This window comes from Lissotriton vulgaris, chromosome 2_1 (genome assembly GCF_964263255.1).
Source record: "Lissotriton vulgaris chromosome 2_1, aLisVul1.2, whole genome shotgun sequence".
Classification (NCBI taxonomy): domain Eukaryota; kingdom Metazoa; phylum Chordata; class Amphibia; order Caudata; family Salamandridae; genus Lissotriton; species Lissotriton vulgaris.
Window position 1 is genome coordinate 1,283,188,344 of NC_141687.1, and position 22,276 is coordinate 1,283,210,619.

Genomic DNA, 22,276 nt, shown 5'->3' on the forward strand with positions numbered 1-22,276 from the left:
GAAAGAGACACGTTAGTGATAGATTCCTTACCTTAGAATAGATACCCAGCAATACCAACCCCGGTGGTGGGACTGCGAACAAGATTACACCAGAAAGTCACGGAGAACAGAACGGCCAAAGAAGCCGTCTCTCCGGACTTGACTGTCAAGTCAGTAATGCTTGGTAAACATGTGCAGCCAGACCCACGTAGCTGCCTGACAAAGCTGCCTGACAAATGTCCTGCAAGGGAACGCCGCGACCCAAAGCAGTAGTAGCTGCCGTTGCCCTGGTGGAATGGGCAAGCAGCCCCACAGGGGGCTCCTTCTTAGCCAAAGAGTAACAGGCCTTGATGCAGAGAACGACCCACCGAGAGATGGTCCGCTTGTGCACGGCCCAATCTTTTTTTTGGCACTCACGTAGCCAACAAAGAGCTGGTCATCCACCCGGAACTGTTGTGTGCGGCTCAGGTAGAAAGAGAGCACTTTTTGGGTCCAGACGATAGAGCCTCTCTTCCTCTTTCGAAGGATGCAGAGGCGGAATGAAGGTGAGCAAAGTAATGGTCTGCCCGATGTGAAAGGGCGTAACAACCTTTGACAAGAAATAACGACGAGTCCTTAAAACCACCTTGTCCGGATGAACAGAAAGGAAAGGAGGTTTACAAGAAAGAGCCTGGAGCTCATTCACTCTTCTGGCAGAGGTGATAGCTACCAGGAAAGCCGTCTTGAGAGTGAGGAGACAAAGGAAAGTTATGGAGGGGCTCAAAGGGAGCGCACATCAGATATGTCAAGACAAGATTCAAGTCCCACTGAGGCATTATGAACGGCAAAGGTGGAAACGTGTGCGTAATACCTTTCAGAAAATGGTTAACAACCGGAGACTTAAAAAGAGAAGGTTGATCAGGGAGCCTTAGAAAGGTGGAGATGGCAGAAAGATAACCTTTGACAGTGCCCAGAGCAGAGCCCTGCTGGGCCAGGAAAAGGAGGGATAGAAGAACCTCGGAAAGAGGGGCAGAAAGGGGATCCACAGCTTTAGCCGAGTACCATGCCACAAACTTGTTCCACCTGCAGGAATATACCGTTTTTGTGGAGAGACGCCTGGCTGCCAAAATGACTTCACAGACTTCGGGAGGAAGATCGAAAGCTGTCAACTGTCGCCGTTCAATCTCCACGCATGGAGGTGGAGGCTGGACAGGTTCGGGTGGAGGACCGTCCCCTGCGGCTGCGACAGAAGAGCCTCCCAAAGAGGAAGTCAGATCTGGGTATCGATCGCCATGCTGAGTAGCTCGGGATACCAGTATCTTCGTGCCCAATCCGGAGCCACAAGAATGACTTGGGCCCGCCGCGCCAAATCTTCTTCAGCACTCTGGGCAGAAGGGGTATAGGCGGAAAGGCGTACAACAGACCGCAGCTCTACTCACGATGAAAAGCATCGCCGAGCGAGTGCCGCCTTGGAAATTCCAACGCGCAGAACTGATGACATTGCGCATTCTCTTCACAGAGGGAAGGAATGCTTTCAGTGCAATCGCCCAAAGCTTCAAAAGGTTGATATGGAGCCGGGACTCTGCCGGAGACCAGATCCCTCTGATCTCCGTATCTCCCAAGTGGCCTCCCCATCCCAGGAGGGACGCATTCGTCACCACTGTGTGCTCCGGTTGGGGAAGGGAGAAGGATCTGCCATTGACCCAATTGTGATTCGTGAGCCACCACTGCAAGTGTCGTGCAGTGCCCTCCAAGATCTGGATGTGATCGGAGGTTGCCCTGATGTTGTGCCCATTGGAACTTCAGGTCTCACTGCAGAGAATGCATATGCCATCTGGCATGTCGCACTAGCAGGATGCAGGAGGCCATCAGGCTCAGGAGCCGGAGGGTCATCCTGACTGAAACCCGGGATAGATGCAGAAAGATCGAAATCATAGCCTGAATATCAAAGAATCGCTGCTCGGGGGGATAAACCCGAAACTGCACCGAATCCAGACCGCTCCGATGAAGAGGAGCATCTGAGAGGAACTCAGGTGCGACTTCGGCACATTGACGGAGAACCCCAGCAAGTGCAGGAGGTCGGCCGTCTGAAGATGGGTGACAACTGCCTGGGGCGAGCCTGCCTTTAACAACCAGTTGTCGAGGTAATGGGAAGACTGACAACCGTGACCTGTGCAGATGAGCTGCGACCTCCCCCATCACTTTTGTGAACACCCGAGGGGCGCTGGTAAGGCCGAAGGGGAGCACAGCAAACTGACAATGCTCCTGGCCTACCGTGAACCGCAGGTAACGCCGGTGGGCTGGAAGGACGGGGATGTGAAAATATGCATCCTGCAAGTCCAACGCTACCATCCAGTCTCCAGGGTCGAGGGCAGCCAAGACCTGAGCCAGAGTCAACATTTTAAACTTCTCCTTTCGGAGGAAGCGATTGACGTCCCTGAGGTCCAAGATGGGGCGCAAGCCCCCTTTGTCCTTCTTGGGGACCAGAAAGTAGTGTGAGTAACAACCACGTCCTACTTCCGGCCCAGGAACGCGCTCAATGGCCCCCATGGCCAAGAGGGCTGTGACTTCCTGCCGGAGAAGAGCAAAATGATCCAGTGGTGGAACTGAGGTGGCATGGCTGGGAGGGCAGACTCGATGAGGAGGGAGTAGCACCTCCGGATGAGCTGCAACACCTACTTGTCAGAAGTGACAGAACACCAATGGGGAAGGTGATGGCGAATCTTGCCACCTACTGGCATGGGATGTGACCCGAAGCTCAGACTAGGAAGGCTTTGAGGTAGACGTTCATGGGCGGTGGTGGACTGAACCTCACATCGGCCCCCGGAGCCACCACGGGCGGCCGCCGCGCGCACGGGCCTGCTAAGGCTGGTTCTACGTGGGCTTTTGGCTGAACGAACGGCCAGGGGTGCCTCTGCATTGACCACAAAAGGAATGAAACGCGGAAGTGGCCGGGCACATGGTGGAAGGGCCCAAGAACTTGGCCGTTACTTGAGAGTCCTTAAAACGCTCCAGCACCGTGTCGGCCTTATCACCAAACAGGCTAATGACGTCAAAAGGCATGTCCATAAGCGAGCATTGAACGTCCTGGGAGAACCCACTGAACTGCAGCCAGGCGTAATGTAATGTAATGTAATTGTGCTTTTCTATAGTGCAGCTATCACTCCAGGGAGCATCTTGGGACGGACATGGAATTTGCCCTACCAAGAGAGTCTGCGGTGTCCAAGCCACAACGAATGGCGAATCTAGCCACGTCCTTACCCTCAGCCACTGCCAGCGACAGCACAGCCTGGACCTCCTCTGGGCACAGAGGCAACACCTCAGTCACGGAATCCCACACAGCATGGGAATAGCGGCCCAGAAGGCAAGCGGTGTTCACTGACCGCAGTCCTAAGCTGGCCGAAGAGAACAACCGCTTGCCAAACTGCTCCAATCTCTTAGAGTCCTTATCAGGGTCACCCAGCGCCAGGCGATGACACCTGGTGACATTCTTATCACCATGGGCCCCGGTGGCGGGCTGTGACCAAGTCACCAACAAGACTTCGGTGAGGGTATAATTAAAGGGCAGCAGCGGCTCCGAAGAAGTGGACGCTGGCTGGAGCACCTCATTGAGGAGATTGATCTTCAGGGCCACCGTGGGGAGATCTAGGTTAGGGACCTCAGCAGCCCGACAGAGCACCACCGTATACGAGGAGCCTTCCTCCATAGTGGGCAGGGGAGAGGCAAGCCCTGGATCAGAGCAGACGTTGAGGCCGCCAGCCTCCTCCAAGTCATTCTCCAAGTCATTCACCCAGTCCTGCTCTGAATCACACTGATGAGCAAGCGGGTCCTCAAACTCTTCCCAGTCATCCTCCTCCGCCAGCCCCGAAGGCACAGGCCTCGGCGGCGGGGCAGGGACCGGTGAAGGAATAAACGGCGACAGGAATGGCGCCGGCCGGGGCAGAGCCGGCGCCGGTTCCCAATTCGGATCCCAGGCGGGGACGAAACACCTCCGGGAAACAGGGCAGGGGCGGAAACAGGGGATCCAGTGCGGCGGCGCCGGCAGAGCCGAGAGCAGAGCCGGGGCAGAGCCGAGAGCAGCGCCAGGGCAGAGCCAAGAGCAGCGCCAGGGCAGAGCCAAGAGCAGCGCCAGGGCAGAGCCAAGAGCAGCGCCAGGGCAGAGCCAAGAGCAGCGCCGGGGCCGGCAGCATGGGACCTCTTGGCGCCGAGGCCGGAGCCAGGGGCGCAGGATCCTGCGGCGCCGGGGCCTGGAGCCACTGACGGCGCTGGAGCTGGATCCGCCAAAGGAGTCGACGGACCAGCAGGATACGGACACGGGACCGCGGGCCCAAAGGCGCACCAGTGGGAGCCCGAGGCCTAAACAGGAGGTCCATGGCAGCAAGGAATTCTTGCATTTGTGCAGGAGTCGCCGACAGACCCAGGTAAGGCGGGTAGGCTGCAGGACTCCCAGGCTCCGAAGAAGCCGCAGCCCCTGTCCCCTTCGTTTGCGTCCGGGGACCGACGGGGGGGACGTCTGGGGACCGACAAGGGGACGTCAGAGAGCATAAACGCTTCCTCAACTTCTTTTTGTGCCGTCTCTTACCCGAATCCAAAGGGGAAGAAGAGCGGTGGTGACGACTCCACGAGCGGTCACGGGAACGACCCCTGGATTTGGAAACAGTACGGGGACGAGTGCCAAACTCCAAACCGATCCCTCAGGGCCTTCTGGGCCATAGCCCTACAGTCCAGACAGGACCGGGAATCATGGTCGTGCTCCAGGCAGTAGAGACAGACGTCATGAGGGTCCGTCATCGACATATTGCGACGGCAGGTCGTGCAAGACTTAAAACCAGGCATCCCTACTAGCACCAGAAAAACCAACACAAGACAAAAGTCTCAAAAAGATAGTTAAAAATTGACTAGGGTACGTGCTCTAAAAGGATCTGCACTTACTGGCGCAGAAAAAAAGAACTGACACCAGCGCGCATGGGTGGCGCCTAAATAGTCTCTGTGACGTCATCACAGCACATACGACGCCAGCAACGGACGCAGAGCCACAGGAAGCCACCTACTGCTGCAGAGAATTATTCTTCCTTAGTATCCACCCTTCCAGTTCCCTCATCAGGAAATTTTAATTTGCCTCATAGTTCTGTTGACCTGCATCGGAAGCCTTTATCAGTGAATCCTATCCCCTACTAGAAAGCCTTTCCAGGGTCATGGAATTGTGTAACTTCGAGCACTTAAGTTTAAGGCTTCATTACAACTCATCTAGTCATCCAGACTCAGGTGTTTCCACCTAAATCAGGATTCAGATTTTCACTGTAAAAACGGAACCATGTTTTCTCTAAAAATACTTTCAACAGGTAAAACCTGTCCAAAAACATGCTGGGAAAATGCATTGTTCAAAGTTTCTATACCTCTGAGTGATGTAGGAATACTAACCAGGGTAACTGCCACACCCTGGGTTCAAGCATTTACCAGGTGAGATATTACCACAAATTCCCAGGTGACCAGCAATGAGCCATATGTAATCTGAACAAGAGACCCCAGATATTTCTGTGCCCATGGCCTCATAAACTCTAAACTCTTGCTCAAACTTGGGCCAAAATAGTGAACCCAATAAATGCAGATAACGCAGGGCAAGATATTTATCAGGTGCTACTTTTGCACTATTCAAAGTATATAAACTTAAAACTGGTGCTTTCTGCCTCCAAGATGTGAGCACGTTTTACTAGGCACGCTATACGCTTATATAACATACCATAACCAGGCATAATTGAAGTATGCATAAAACCTCTTGGGATGGGCCACCTGGAGTAACGAATATGCTACTTACCAGTATGCATCTGTTCTTGGCATGTGGGGCTGCTGACATTCATATCTGTGCATAGATCGCCACCTAGTGTTGGGTCCGGATGATTGCACATTGTTGTCCTGGAAGAGTCTTCGAAGTATCACGAGATAGGTGGCTCCTCCCCTGGACTACAGTGCGCATGGGCATCCTCTCCATCCTCAGATTGTTTTTCGCCATTGTGGCAGAGATGGAGTGTAGTACAGTAAGTGATGACCATGCTAAGAGTAATTCTGAGTGCTGCAGCTGCTACAGGCGCCGGGGAGGAAGACGGGTGATATGAATGTCAGCAGCCCTACATGCCAAGAACAGATGCATACTGGTAAGTAGCATATTCGGTTCGAGGCATGTGGGCTGCTGAATTCATATCTGTGCATAGAATATATAGCAGTCCCTCTTTTAGTGGCGGCTGCCCGTGCCAGCTGCAGCAGTCTGAAAAAGTGTTTTTAGGACAGCCTGTCCTACAGCTGCCTGCTGTTTGGAGTGCACATCTACGCAGTAGTGTTTGGTAAATGTGTGTATGGTAGACCACGTGGCTGCTCTACAGATTTCCTCTAAAGGAATGTTTCCAAGGAAAGCCATAGATGCCCCTAACTTTCGTGTTGAGTGGGATCTTGGGGGAATCGTTAATGTGCGCTTAGCCTTTTGATAGCAAATCTGTATGCACTTAACGATCCACCTGGCTATACCTGCTTTTGAAATGGGGTTGCCTTTGTGTTGTGGTGAAAAGGCAACAAACCGTTGTTTTGTCTTCCTGAAATCTTTTGTCCTATCTATGTAGTACATTAGAGCTCTTTTGACGTCTAGTGTGTGGAGCATTCTCTCTGCCACTGAGTATGGATTCTGGAAGAACACTGGCAGTTCAATAGTTTGATTCATATGGAACTGTGAAACTACTTTAGGCAGAAACTTAGGGTTAGTGCGTAGTACCACCCTGTTGGAGAGAATCTGTATGAATCGCTCTTGGATAGTTAGTGCTTGAAGTTCACTAACTCGTCGTAGCGATGTGATTGCTATTAGGAAAGCCACTTTCCATGTTAAGAATTGTATCTCGCATGAGTGTAGAGGCTCAAAAGGTGGATCCATCAGTCTGGTAAGGACCACATTCAGGTTCCATACAGGTGCCGGTGGGTGTCTGGGAGGTAACTCGTTTGAGTCCCTCCAGAAAAGCTTTGATGGCAGGCACTCTGAAAAGTGAGAGATGCTGCCTATTTTGGAGATAAGCTGCTATTGCGGATAAATGTATACGAATGGAAGCATAGGCCAGATTGCATTTGTATAGATGTAATAGATAACAGATGATGTTGTGAGTAGATGCATCTAGCGGATTAATGTTGTTGTTGGCACCATAAATGACAAATCGCTTCCATTTCGCCGCATAACATGCTCTAGTTGTGGGCCTTCTTGCCTCCCTTATGATATCCATACAGTCAGGAGGCAGGTTGAGGTAGCCAAATTCTAAGACCTCAGGAGCCAGATCGCCAGGTTGAGCTGTTGCGGATCTGGATGCTGAATGTTGCCATGGCTCTACGTCAAAAGTCTGGGTGTGAGTTGTAGCTTTTGATGCGGTACCACGGAGAGTTCTAGAAATGTGGTGTAACATGGTTGGCATGCCCACGTTGGAGCAACCAGGATGAGAGTCATCGAGTGTTGCCTCAGTTTGCGTGCCACCAGCGGTATTAGCGGTGCTGGTGGAAAAGAGTACGCAAATATGCCTGACCAGTTCATCCATATCGCATTGCCCTGCGACTGTGGGTGTGGGAACCTGGCGGCAAAGCTTTGGCATTTTGCGTTTTCCCTTGTGGCGAATAGGTCTATCTCTGGATGACCCCACTGCTGGAAGTACGGTTGGAGTACTGATGGATGTATCTCCCACTCGTGCATTTGGTGGCTGTGCCTGCTGAGCAGGTCCGCCATCTGATTGTCCTTGCCTGGGAGGTGTTCTGCCATGAGGAAGATGTTTCTCTGAATGGCCCACTTCCATATGCTCTGAGCCAGATGAGACAACTGTGGAGAGTGTGTACCTCCCTGCTTCTGTATGTAGTACATGGCAGTCATGTTGTCCGTCCGGATCAACACTACTTTGTTGCACAAATGTACTTTGAATGCTTTCATTGCCATGAAGATTGCCATCAGTTCCAGAAGGTTGATGTGCATCTTTTTCTGCTGTGTCGTCCATAGTCCCTGCACTGTGTAGTGGAGTACATGAGCTCCCCATCCCTGGAGAGATGCGTCCGTCGTCAGTATTATCTGTGGCACAGGCTCTTGGAACGGTCGGCCCCTGCAAAGGTTTTGTGGGTTCCACCAATGCAGAGAGCTGTATGCACGACCGGTCACCAAAACTAGGTCTTTCAATTGTCCGTGAGCCTGATTCCACTGACGTGCTAAGCACTCCTGAAGCGGACGCATGTGTAGTCTCGCGTGCGGGACTATGAAGATGCAGGAGGCCATCATGCCTATCAACTGCATGAACACTCGTGCTGGAAGCGAGTGTTGTGGTTTGAATTTCCGTATCAGCAATTGCATGCTGTTGATCCTCACTGAATTTGGCTGTGCTTTGGCTGCCAGAGTGTCTATTGTTGTGCCCAAGTACTGCCGTACGTGGGCGGGCTGAAGGTGGGACTTTGGATAATTCAGTGAAAACCCCAGATTGTGAAGAAGGTGAATGGTGTGGGACATGTGGGTGGCACATTGCTGGGCCGACTTTGCTTGGATGAGCCAGTCGTCCAGATAAGGGTAGACGTGAACGTTCTGTCTCCGTAGGTGTGCAGCCACTGTCGCCAGGCACTTGGTAAACACCCTGGGTGCTGTTGTTACTCCGAAAGGGAGGACTTTGAACGGATAATGCTGATCCTGAATGGTAAATCTGAGATATTTTCTGTGTGACGGGTGTACCGGTATATGGAAATATGCATCCTTTAGATCTAGTGTTGCAAGGAAATCTCCCTGACTGAGTAACGGTAGAACCTGCTGTAATGTGAGCATGTGAAAGTGTTCTGACAAGATGTATTGGTTTAGAGGCCTGAGGTCCAGTATGGGTCTGAGGGACCTGTCCTTTTTTGGGATCAGGAAGTACAGCGAGTACACCCCTGTACCTTTTTGTTCTACAGGTACGAGCTCTATTGCTTTTTTTTGCAGCATGCCGACTACCTCATGCTGCAATAACTGTATATGCTCTGCGGACATAGGACGGTGTCTTGGGGGTATGTTGGGTGGAGTGGATGTTAATTCCAGACAATAACCGTACTGGATAGGCTGCCTCACCCACCTGTCTGTAGTGATGGATTTCCAGACCGGCAGGAACTGCTGTAGTCTTCCCCGATCGGTGTTAAATGGTCAGGGGGTAGTGACAAGACGTCACTGTTTGTTAGTGGCGGAGGATCGGGTGCTGTTGTTTCCACGACCTCTGCCTTTGGTGCTGTTTCCACAATAGCCAACCCTATTGTTCTTGTTGTAGGTGGTCTGCGTGCCTCCTTTACTGTACTGTGTCTGCTGGGACACCTGGCCACCTCTATTGTTGGAGCTGCGAAAAGAACCACCCCTGAACTGCTGCGACTGTAGAGCACCCCATAGACTTTGCAGTCTCTGTGTCCTTTTTAATTTTTTCTAAGGTGGGGTCCACTTCTGGGCCAAATAAGTAATAGGGGTAACTGGCTGATTGAGTATGGCGGTTTGTATCTCAGGCTTGAAGCCGGAGATTCTCAACCAGGCATGTCTATGTCACATAACGCTTGTATTAATAGCCCTGGCTGCAGTGTCTGCTGCGTCTAGCGCACACTTAATAGATGCGTTGGGTATAAGTTTCCCTTCTTGTATTAGCATTTCTGCTGCCTCCTTATACTCATTTGGCAAGTGTTGTAACAGGGTCTCGAGTGTATCATAATGAGCCCTGTCGTATCTGGCTAAGAGTGCCTGTGTGTTGGAGATGCGCCAGACATTGGCCGCTTGAGCAGCCACCCTTTTTCCTGATGCTTCTAGCACTTTAGATTCCTTGTCAGGGGGAGGAGCATCACCCGTGGTCTGCGAGTTTGCTCTTTTACGAGCATTTGAAACAACCAGAGAGTCCAATGGCAACTGTCCCCTGATATATGTAGGGTCCACAGGTGCTGGTTTATATTTTTTCTCAATCCTGGGGTTTACCACTCTTGCCCTTGTGGTCTCCTTAAAGATGTCTCCAGCGTGTTTCAGTAAACCTTTTAGCATGGGTAGAGTCTTGACAGTTCTCTCTGAGGTTGAGAAGGTGTCAAATAAAAAGTCCTCTTCAATAGGGTCAGCATGGAGCTGGACATCGTGATTTTTTGCTGCCCTCTCAATAAGCGCGTTAAACGCAGCCGTGTCTTCTGTAGGTGAGGTTTTAACAGCATAGACATGACTGTCAGGGGCATTTTGTGGCTCCCCTGGGTCAACAGTGTCTGCCCAGGGTTCAGTGTGGTCTTCTGGATCAGTGTCTACAGGATAACTGTAATCCTCATTGTCACCATCCCCTACATCCACATCTGAATGTGTGGGTGAAAAAGGAGCAGGTTCTTGTCCATATTGTTGTAGAGGTTCAAAAAGAAGAGGTGATGTTGCAGAATCCCTTTTTTTCTTTAATGGAATTTTATACGACTCCATAGGCTGTTCTGGGGCGATCTTTCGCTTGTAAATGGAAAGTTTACCAGTCTCAGCGTCGATGAATTGCCTCGACTGATCTTCCTGCAGAGGCTGTCAATGCTTTGTGGCCCCTTCAGTAGTTTTAGGCTTTTGCCCCATGAACACCTTCTTGGCAGCCTCAATGCCCGTCTTAGGGGCAAACGCCTTAGGTGTCACCGGTGGCGGCAGTATAAACTTAATCGGTGCCGACGCCTTTGGAGTTTTACTGACTGTCTTTGGGGGTGGAGTGGCCTTCGGTCCGACAGCTATAGCTTTCTCCTTAATGCGCTGCAGCGAGTCCGAAACATGCTTTGATAAAGAGGCGGATGGTTGTGTTGACTCGACGGGGTCCCACTGCTTGTTTTGGGCTCAAGGTCTTTGCTGACCTTTGCTTTGTCGAGTAGACGTTTAGGATCGAGAACGTTCTGTGTGTCGAGTTCTTTGTTTGTGTCGACGGTCTTCGGCGCAGACTTTTTTGGGTCGATGTCCTTGACCTTTTTCTTCAATGCCCCGGTCTTCAGGTCGACACCCTTTAGCGACCTCTCCGGGTCGATAGCACTCTTGTTTCGTCGGAGCCGATGTTTCAGAAGCCTTCGATCCGACCAAAGTAAGTTGTACTTTCGGTTTCGATTTTGTTTCCGGTGCTTTCGGTTTTGTAGTCACCGATGTTTTTTGTTTCGATTTCGATCGTTCAACCGATGGCTCTTTTGAATTGTCCGTAGCCGGGCTTTGAAGCGAGGCTGTAGAACTATGCTTTTGATCTTGGGTAAGGCCTTGTGGCGATCCCTCGACCTGAGCCTTATAGAGTGCTTTAGTCTCGGCCCCCATATTAACGGTTGGGCCTAGCTCCTCGCTCGAGCTATCTTCTATGGCCCTAAAGGCCTCATCGTCGTTTCCTATCTCGTCGACAACGTCTTCATTTTCGACCATCTCCTCATCCTCTGCGTCATAACTGGAGTCAATCTCCGATGCAGGATCCGACAGGTTCCCTTGAACCTCCTGCTCGACTCCCTCATCTTCCTCAGCATCGAAGATGTTCACCGGGTCAGGTGCCGTCTGCTGGGCTTCCTTCTGCGCCGCGCGTCGAAGGCGAAGTGTTTTCTTTGAACGGAACCGCGAACAAGCCATACAGCTGGCTTCATTGTGATCCGGAGACAGGCACTTGTTGCACACCGGGTGGACATCGATGTGAGGATACTTGGAGTTGCAAACGGGACATCTCTTGTATGGGCTCCATTCCCTCATCGATCGTCGATCAGGCCTCTGGCGTCGACCGGGCCTTAGTGCTGAATAGCCACGCGGCTCTTCTTGACATCCGGCTCGAGGATTGAGCTGGAACGAGTACTCGGCACCGATCGCAAAGACAATACCGACGATACCTAGAGGCCTTCTGGCCAAATATAAAGTTTTCTATCGATTCCGAACTTGAGTTAAATATACATCCGAACCCAATGGCGGAAAAAAACAGGCGGCGATCTATGCACAGATATGAATTCAGCAGCCCACATGCCTCGAACTCAAGAGTCAGCGCAAACAGCAGTTGGTGCCTGAACTGGAACTTCGATTACACTTGGGATGAGCGTTTGGGGGTCAAAGAGCGTAACCTAAAGTGGTCTTGTGGCAGTAGGTATTTTGTGTAATCAATACACCTTTCACCACATACAATTTCAACAAAAAGTGTTCATTTTAACTGTATTCTGTGAAAGTTGTTTCAGAGTTGTGTAACTGCAGCAACAGATGTGCAGGACAGTAGGTAGGAAGAAGCGAAAGTAGGCAGGAAGAAGGTAGGGTTTAGTTTTAGGCACAGAGCGAAGGTGTACAAAGTAAGGCTCGATGAAGGGCGAGGTGCACAGGGGTAGGGACTGTAAGTGGATACTGCATGGCGTCTTCTTACAGTTCACAAATTATCACAGAGTTAGTCAGCACATGAGTTTTACATGGCTGAAGTGCACATGCATCTTACACAGTCACACAACCTTCAAAGGATACACTTTGGGGTCGTTCTTGAAGTTTTCCAGCCACCTCTTGTTGGAGTCAATCATTCCCTGAACAGTGTGGCGGTCATTCTCAGGGATCCTGGGCTGGCTGTGCTGCAAGAGGCGTAGCTGTTCACTGCCAGAAGGAAAAGAAATAACAACAAAAATACAAGTTCACCTTGAGCTGTGTGTTGGAAAAGGTGTCTCAGGCGGAGGGGATGGCACTCTGGGACATGTTCAGACTGCAGCGTAGACAATACTGGCAGCGGACATGTGCTGGCTCTCTGGCACGTGTGGTGCACATGGACCAGGTGCTGCCAGTAGAGGAATGGTCTTTAGCACTAGGTTGAAATAGGTGCGGTTTACAAATGACACATGGTGACACATTTGACCCTGTGATCTGGACAGAACAGGAAGACTGGCTGTGCACTCCACATTACAGCAGGTGACATTTAAGGCAGTGCGCCTGACCCACAGTTCAATTACTTCCCAGCCCTAGACAGTCGTCCTTGCTTTTCTCCCAATTCTCTGTTACATAGTGACAGGGCATAGGAGATCTAATAGTTGTACCTCTGACCCACTACCAACGATACCTAGAAGGTGAGCAGTCTATAGGTTGCCACGTTCGAACTACGCATAGATATATGGAAGGCCAGCTTTACATACGCCTGAAGCCTGCACTGTCTATCTTCTCCAGATTGTCTTCGACTGCGCTGCTCAGCAGTCTGTGGTGGTCTGCGTCTGTTATACTGGTCTTTCTAGGGTTCTGAGACTGAGCCATAGGTCTTCTTAGGTTGCTGCAGGTCAGTGGCATGCGGCTGGTGCCAACTCACATAGATCGATTAAGCACCTGTGAATTCTGTACCCACCCTCCCACTAGAATACCACCTACCTTGCGGATATGTATCCCAGTTTAGTCTCCAAGGGCGCTGGGCTTCCACTTAGTGAAGGAATCCCACCTGAAAGAGATAGACAGATCACAGACACAATAAGCTAAGAGTCCCAGCACACCCAGAGATACTGAACACAACAATAATGACAAACACCACTCTAACAGACCTTGTTGAGCTGCATAAACCCAGCCAATCTTATGGAGTAACTTGAAGCAACACTCACAACTTACATGGGAAGTACTTGCGACATTTCTCCATCAGGATGGTGTCCACAGACTGCGATGCAGAGGCTAGATTAGTGTTCATTGCTGGGGACCAAGTCCACTTGTTGGAGAGACCAACATGGGGGGATGGGAAGGGCCCAGTGGCAGCCCGGGCGAGTGACGTGTAGGTGGATAAGGGCAGCCCGGTGTGCGGAGCAGGAGGCACTTGAATTGGCGACGAGGTATAGGTGGGCAAGCCAGGATTGCTGAGAGAGCCCAGAACACTCAGCACCCCGTTTAATTCACTGGTGATCCGCTGAAGAGAGTCACTCAGATACTGCACCTTGTTGTGTTGAGGAAACTGAGGCTCAGCTGGCAGCTCATCTAAGGAAGGAAGCATTTGTGTGAAATGAAGCTTTTAATACCAGTCCCCCGTCTACTGCACCCAGCTAGCACCTCAATAGGAACAACACTTATACAAACTATCTACATGGTGGGAGTTAGAGACAACTAAAGGGGTTGCTTCCTTAAGTACGCATCGGGGGTTCAGAAAGAGAACTCAAGAATAAGACTGGCCGCGAACATGGATTGTTCACAGTGGCAGGTCCTACAAGCAAGTGTCACAATGGGGAAGGACAGTGAGACTCCATGGGTGGTAGGGTTTTGATGTTGTGTTTGAAGCAGGCTCTACAAAAGTGCTACAGACGAGGTAGGGGACTCAGCAGGTCTTCAGTTGCGGGCAAAAGGTGAGGGGTAAAGGGAGGACTACATACAGTGATTCTGTTCAAATCACCATCGCTGTGCCTTAAATTATTAATTTGTACAACTGTAATGTAAATGTGCACTGCAAGTATGTAAATCACACTTCGGGTGCACAGTCTCAAACTGTTTCTCTTCCGATTAATACTGCTCCCCAGCTAGGTTTGTGCAATCTGAACAAGGTAACTTTGGTAATGCTCAAACTGGTGGATACTCTTTACTGTCTGCAAATTCCTCACCACTTGAATCAAATAAGACGCCTGTCTGGATCCAAAAACTTTGCACTAGTACTCTTGCACTGGGAGGTGGTGCCACAACCCAATCTCGGCTACAGAACCACCACGGTCATGACATCATAGATTAGAGCAAGCCACTACTCATGCATACTGCCATCAGTTGTCCGTCCTTTTATCCACAGCCTGAGATGGAGATGAGGCTGCAGAGACTGACAAATGTTGAACTGCATGAATTAGGGGAGAGGAGTTGGCCTAACAGCTAGGGCGATCAACCACAAATCTGGGTAACTGGGTTTGAGTCTCGGCAATGACGCTGAACATCCCGTGATTCTGGGCAAATCACTAATCTCCCCTTGCCTAACAAAAAAATTAATGTGTCCTCATTTAATGCAACTGGTGCTATGTAAAGCGCTCCGATACCGGATTCAGGTCAAGTTTGCGCTATATAAAACTCTGTAAAATTAAAAATTCAATTCAATTAACTGGGACCTTAAGTGAACAGCAACTCAACCACTCCTCAGAATTGGGAGGTTGATAGGATCAATCAGAAATCTTTAGGTAAATAGAGCATCTGTCAGAAATACCATCATTGAATGCAAGAAACCGTCATCAGAAGATTGCAGATTTTTCACCTCTTGAATCAATACCCAAGCAGAACCTCCACAGTTGAGGCTATAATGCCGGTGAAGGTGTAAATCGAAGTCCATGTATCCACCCAGCAGATCTCGAGGACGGGAATACCTGTTGATAGAGAAGAATAAAAGGCCTTTGTCCTGTTAGACAGGGCTCCACTTTCCTCAGGAGTCTACTCCTTGGTAGGAGCATTGGAGATTGATTCACAGCACACTCCAACAGGAGATTGCCTTTCTACAAGCCAGTATAGCCAAGGAAAAGCTAGTGGTCAATCTGTTATTGGCGTCATGCTGGTATGAAAATGCAGGGTCCTTAAAGAATCCATGCAAGAGGCGGACCTAATCTATGATATGTGGAGGAGGTGGGAAGAATGTTAGCAGAGTGATACACTGGGCCACGTGGAATGGGGCGATAGTTTTTAACAAGAAAGGAGCGTTGGTCCTAAGAACCAGCCTGTACATTATAATATAATGAAAGGAGGATGAACAAATAAGGCCTGCAGCATGCTATCACACCAAGTTGAGAAAGTGGCAATCAAAAAAACAATCTTTAAAGTAAGCAACCACAGTGCAAAACTGTGCAAGTCTCAAAAAGGGTGAACCCAGCAAGAACACCAAATTAAGAACCCCCTGGGGCATAACAAAAGGGAAAGTTGGAAACAAATGGAAAGAACCTTTCTGAAAAGGCATAACTAATGGAAATTTAAACCCCAGTGGGTGACCTGATAAACAAAGAAAAGACGAACAGAACAACAAATATCCCTTAACCATGCCAACGGCCATGGTAAGCACAAAACAAAAAACATCAAACAATCACACTTTGAGGGGTGTCAACTTCCACCTTCGTGCACCAATAGACAAAACTGGATCAATGTCAGAATAAACATTCAATAAGAGTCGAGGAGCCGACAAGATCATTACCACCACTTCAGCAGGCAGGTCAATTAAGCTAAGAATTACCCACTCAATCCCCATGCTTTAGCTGAAATGGCACAATGGAGGTCATCTGCATACTGTACTAGCACAGCTTCTTCAGGACGAGAGGAAGGATAGAGAATGGAGGAAAAGCGTAATGGAGATGGAAGTCTCACTTCAGACTGAATGAGTCTCTCACCGCTCCTAGTGATGAAAACATCATGGCCAGCAGGTGACAGAAATGTAAGAAGTGTTTCTTGTGAGTGGCAAAAAGCCCTACGGAGGGGTGCCTGGGGGAAGGCACTACTCGTGGGTGACAATATGGCGACAACTGAGAAAGCTGTATCACACATTCAGGGAGCACAACTAATGGTTTGCGGCAAGCCAGACATTGTGGGCCTGAGCTGCCACCCTGTTTATTGGCATATCACATTGCGATTGAGTTGTCTGTCAAGACCTGCACTAACCGACCAAGAATAAAGGGCAGAACAAATCAAAGGCCAGGCATATCACTCAAGCAGATTGATGGTGGGATTTCTGCACCTAGGGAGATCCGAGGCATTTGATCACGAGCACATTGAGATGTTCACACTCAACCAAGGGAAGATACACTGGTCAACACCAAGGCCATGGAAAGGTCTTGCACATGTGAGGTGTTCTACCACTATTCATCATTGCAGGTCCCAAAGCTGCTTCCAGGGAAATCTGCATGTTTTGTGAGGACTCCTTATCGCAGGGCCCAATGGAAACTAAGGCACGCTGTAGGATGCGCATGTGCCACCAAAAGTGTGGCACTATTAAGATGTAGGAGACCAGCAGACCCAGACTATGCTGAATTTTTAGGTCTGGAGGAAGAGCTCTGTCAGAATATCACGATCCTTGCCCAAATGGCACAAACCCATTGGGAAGGCAGGTATGTAGGCCTTGAAGGAGATAACTTCCAAGTCCATTCTAATGAAGAGGAAACGGCAGGCAGGCAGAAAAAGAGACATGGAAAGGCTACAAGAAAGCCCCAAGTTGAACAGTAAAGAGGTTGTCAACTGCAAGTGGTCCAGCACCAGCTGTGACGAGTCCATATTCAGCCACCAGTTGTCAAGGTGCAGGAATAGAGAACCCCTGACCTGCAAAGGTGTGATGCAACCACCACCATCACCTAATCAATGGACATCATCCAGTCCATTAGCACCAGAGCCAACAGAGCCTGTGCCAGACACTGCATTTTGAACTCTTTGCAGAGAAACTAGCTCAGAACACAGAGGTCCAGAATTAGAAGGAGGTTACAATCCTTCTTGGAAACAGGAAAATGCATATAATGGCATCCAAGCCTGATCTCAGCTTTCTACACCAATTCTACAGCCCCCTTGATCAAAGGGTCATAATCTTCTACTGTAAGATGTGAGCCTGGTTGCCAGAGACGAATGTGGAAAATGGAGGGATGAATGGATTAGCACTAGAAGGGAAGGTCTTATCCTTTCTTAACAATATGGGTTACCCAAAGGTTTGAAGTAATGGACTGCCAGTATTTGGTATGGTAGGTCATCCCACACCCAGGGTTCTCTCACAGAGCATGTGTGTTCCTTTAAGTATGGTTTAAAAAGCTTAGCTGGGGATGCCATGGATGAGGAGGAGGAATGCTGCTGCTGCTTTCTTCTGGGTCCTTCGGAACAACCATGCACGCCCTTTACACAGCTGAAAGGAATTGTTTGATTGCTCCACAGGCTGTAAGGGCTGGTGTCTTTCTAAAGGGATGCCTGGGAGGAACCTCTGAATTTGCGGTACTGGTAATAAAACTGGCAAGTTGGGGAGGCCAGGTCCAAAAGAATGGGCATTGGTCTGTCCTTACCTAAAACAGTACAGAGCTGAGTCGGCTTTTTCAACAAAAAGTTAAATGCCACTGAAGGCATGTCCAATATGGTTGCCTGGAGGTTGCTTGGATGTCACCTGAAAAACAGGTATATCACATCCAGGCAGGGTGATGGATGATAAAGGAGACGCTCATAGAAAACGAGTTACAAAGTCAACTGTGTCCAGAATACAGCAAATAATTTGCTTTGCCGCATATGGACTCATATGCACAGCTGCTACAAAATGAACACAGACGTGCTTGGAAAGGTTCAGAGTAACCAGCCGTACCATCTTCCACAAGGAAACAGGACAGAAGGCAAGTCGAGCTAGTAGATCACAAAGCAGGTCTCCCAAGTAGGAATCTTTCTTCACATAGCCTTGATTTTCTTAGACTCCCCTATCCGAGGAGTGGAGGGAAAGGAAACCGAATTTGTCTTAGTAGTACAGGAGGTCCAGACCACAAGGTTCTCCGAGGAGGGATAAACAGTCAAACATTTTGGATCTCCTGGAGCAGGACAATGAAGACGAACAACCTAACTGACAGCAGACACAGACGCCAGCTTGTGCCAAGCTACCAAAATGGGGTTGAACAGGGAATAACTGTAGGGAAGCAAAGGTTCATTGCAGATGAGGCAGACTGAAGAATCTTTGCAGTGACATTAGCCTTGTTCCTCTTCGACAGTTAATGATAATTAGAGGACCTCTGTGGGCTTAATCAGGGCCATCGTAAATTAAGCAATTTCTTCTATTGGAAACTCCAAGGGCAGTCCAAAACAACCTTCAGAGAAGTTTAGGTCATTAGCATTTCAGAGGGCCAGATAGTCACAGGCATCAGCACTCGTAAAAGGAAGAGGTGTCCCCACCCCTTTCTACTGTTGTCATCATCAGGATAGACATCAGGCAAATTAATTGGTACTAGAGATGAAAATGCCACCAGGATTGCCATAGTACTCTTCACTAGGCAATGGCCTGAAATACACTTCTTCTACAAACTGCTGCTCCTTGCATATGAACCAGATTAGAATGGCTTTCATCTTCTGAAAATTCATCATATTATGACACAGATCCAAAGTCAGCACTGGTGGTGCATATGGCGCTGCAGCTGCCAAGGCCTCTAGCCAATAAAGTGGTAGAGCCGGTGGTGCGCCGTTGTGAGGTCGACCAGCACAGGGCTAGGAATGACAACATGGGGTCAGTCAGGGTTTTTAGATTCCCACAGACGCACCAGTGGGCGAGAAGGAGAGTTCTTTCTGGAAAAAGGTGAGGCACATGGGTGAGTCAAGTGGACACTGCAAGGGCCGCAGCACCCACTCAGGTACAAACAGTTATTACACTAAGACTGGATCTGTGGTCAACACAGAGGCCTGGGAGTGATACCACCAAACAGATGACCTACATTTACAAAGTGATTTATACCAGGAGGACAAAAAGTCCCTTTTTTATCTACTTGCACTATCTCTTGCAGTAGCTTTCCATAGACGAGATTTTCTGGGAGGACTTGCTGGTCGAAGGGCAGTCCGAGGTCTGGAGTGGCACCTGAAAGGAGAATGGTGCTGTTTACCGCCCCGCTAGTCCCAGGCCTGAGCCATGTAGAGTTTTGTCTCTTTTTCCTTGATGGTCTTGGCATACATGTCCCACAAACAAATGTTGTGCATGTCTGAGCGACATCTGGTTTCTAAAACAGTGGCAACGTTTGAAGCCAGGCAACTTTGGTGGAGACATCCTAAATAAAACACTGCACTTAAAAAGTGCAGCGTTGAAAGTCTCAAAGGCAGCAATTCGAATCTGTGCCCCAAGGTGTGGAAAAAAATAAAATGAGGACAGTGCTCTAGGATGGCAAACTGTGACTCTGATGTCATGTTTGGGTGGTTCCAGAGCTGAGATAGTGTTGTGGCACCAACAGGCAGAGTGGGAGAGCTTGTTCCGGATCCACTGTGGCAACTGAAGGGATTCAAGAGGTGAAGAAACTGCAGTGAGACATATCCATCAGAAAAATGCAACACACACTTTGGGGATTGATAGTACACCTAAAAAAGAAACTGCAGGAAGACTACATATACTAGTGGGGGATGGCATTCACTCAGGGGGCCCAGAACAGGTACTGTAGATAGGGTGTGTACATGGGGAAAAGCCAATGCACTGCTGCCTTATTCTTGCCTTTCTTGAGACCCACAGCCATTACATAGGTGAGGTGGGCACACTGCATGACAATGGTTGGTCGGAGCAACCTATGTAGGCAGTCTGTCATTACTTACACCGGTTAGGCGGTAGATCATTGCTGAGTATACAGCTGCTGGTGTCATCGGAATCACTGAGATCAAATGTAACCACCTTTTTTCCAGTGGTGCCTTTCAAAGTATCTTCTTCAGAAAGCTAGGAAAAGAACCAGAAATGTCAATGTTAAGAGTGTTCTGTAAAACCTTGATTAGACAACACACAGGCACACTTGCCTACAGCTTCAAAGAAATGTAAATTAACCTTTAAATACACCAACAAACAAACCTAAAGAACAAGTCATTTATCTTCAGTAACACTCTTTCTAGTAGGGATTATAGCCGCAGATTGACATTTTGAATTTTCCCCAGGCATCAGACTGGATGTGAAAACGTTTCCATAGTACCTCTGCGTGCCAGAGGTTGGCACCTTGTGCCTCCATACTGGCTTAGTTCCGCTCCAGAAATGACGTGTGGGGCGCTTAAAGACTCCACTCCAGCGTGCTTACGTCAGTTGGTTTCAAGGCTGTCCCTATCCCCAGACGCAGATCCCCAAAAGCAAATTGGTGTACTGTGTGAAGATTCCTAGGTTTGGGATCTTATTAAGTGGTAGAGTCCAAACACAGAACGGTGAGGATCGGTGAGGAATCTGCAGCGAGATAGAGTCTCTGTGGTTTGGTGAGGCACACATGGAGTGTGCCTCACCTGTCCCAGCTACATTATGTGGTTGAGATGTCCCCTTGATGTTTGACCCTTGGGCTTCAGATCCTACTGCAGAGCCCACATATGCCGTCAGGCGAACTCGACCAGGAGGATGCAGGAGCCCATCTGTCCAGGCAGCCTTAGAGTCGACCTCAATGAAATCCAGGTTTGAGGATGAAAGACGGGGATTATAGCCTTATTGTCTTAGACTCTCTTTCCCTTGGGATAGGCACAAAACCAAAGAGTGTCCAGGATGGCTCCGATGAAGGGGAGCATCTGAGGAGTCAGGTGTGACTTTGGCACGTTTACAGTAAACCCCAAAGATAGTAGGAGGTCCGCCATAGTCTGGAGGTGACTGATTACTGTCTACAGCGAGTCTGCCTTTAACAGCCAGTCATCAAGGTTGGGGAAGACTGGCATCCTGACCTCCAAATGTGAGCTACCACTACCGCCATCGCTTTCGTGAACACCCAAGGGACATTGGTGAGTCTAAAGGGAAGCAGAGCAACCTGGATATGCTCTTCCCCCACCACAAACTGCAGGTAGTGCCAATTGGCTCACAGGACGGGAATATGGAAAAATATGCATCCTGCAGGTCCAATGACACCATCCAGTCTCTAGGTCTAGGGCAGACAAGACCTGGGCCAGAGTGAGTATCCTGAATTTCTCATTCTGAAGGAAGATATTGAGGAGGAACAGATCTAAAATGGCTCGAAGGCTTCCATCCATCTTGGGCACCAGAAGGTAGCAGAAATAGCAACCGCGCCTACTTCTGGTGCTGGCACCCTTTCTATAGCCCCTTTGGCCAAAAGGGCTATTGCTTCCTGCTGCAAAATGGAGAGATTGTCCGGATAGACGGCGGAATATGCAGCAGGGATGAAAGGAAGGTAAGGCATAACCTTTGCGGACAATTTGAAGGGTCAACTTGACCGACGTGATCGCTTGCGCACCCGGATAGAATCAGTGGATTGTGCCTCCCACAAGGGGACTACGACTCTCATAGGGTACACTAAAGAGGTTTGGCAGATGGGACTTTGGGGGGACGGACTGTGCAGCACATTGATCTTGGCTGTAGGTGCGTTGAGCACCCCAGACTATTCCATGAAACTGCTGATTTCCCTGCTGGAGTGGGATGACCGGAGTCCAACAGAGTTGGTGGTGCCCAAGGCACATTGAATTTGTGAACTTGGCTGCATCCTGACTGAACTAAATTACCTTTGAGTTGACAGGACAAAAGTCTTCTGGAACTCAAGGGAGGACTTGCGCCAGAGTGGTCCACACAATGTGGGTCTAGCGAGCAGAAGGCATCAACTAATCGGAGGGCCAAGCTTGCTGTGGAGAATAACCTTTTCCCATATGTCTCCATTCTCTTGGATTCAATATCAGGGGGAGTAGTGGGAAATGGTTAGTGTTAGTCTGGTAAGTGGAAGCTTGCACCACAAGACTCTCAGGAGAGGGGAGCTGGGACAAAAAGACCTGGTC

General features: G+C 49.5%; 1 protein-coding gene and 1 pseudogene across 5 annotated transcripts in view; both read right to left on the reverse strand.

The window, feature by feature from the left end:
• Positions 1 to 22,276, reverse strand: part of CEP164 (centrosomal protein 164) — a 459,099-nt gene that overhangs the window by 10,666 nt on the left and 426,157 nt on the right. For all 5 annotated transcript variants that reach the window (XM_086957031.1, XM_086957028.1, XM_086957030.1 and 2 more), the window contains 4 exons: positions 20,135 to 20,252; positions 13,520 to 13,876; positions 13,289 to 13,355; positions 12,410 to 12,532 (listed from right to left, as the gene is read on the reverse strand). In XM_086957031.1, coding sequence (XP_086813157.1) covers positions 12,410 to 12,532; positions 13,289 to 13,355; positions 13,520 to 13,876; positions 20,135 to 20,252 — 665 coding nt within the window. The remainder of the gene's footprint in view (positions 1 to 12,409; positions 12,533 to 13,288; positions 13,356 to 13,519; positions 13,877 to 20,134; positions 20,253 to 22,276) is intronic.
• LOC147732504 (uncharacterized) lies at positions 6,874 to 7,967 on the reverse strand (annotated as a pseudogene).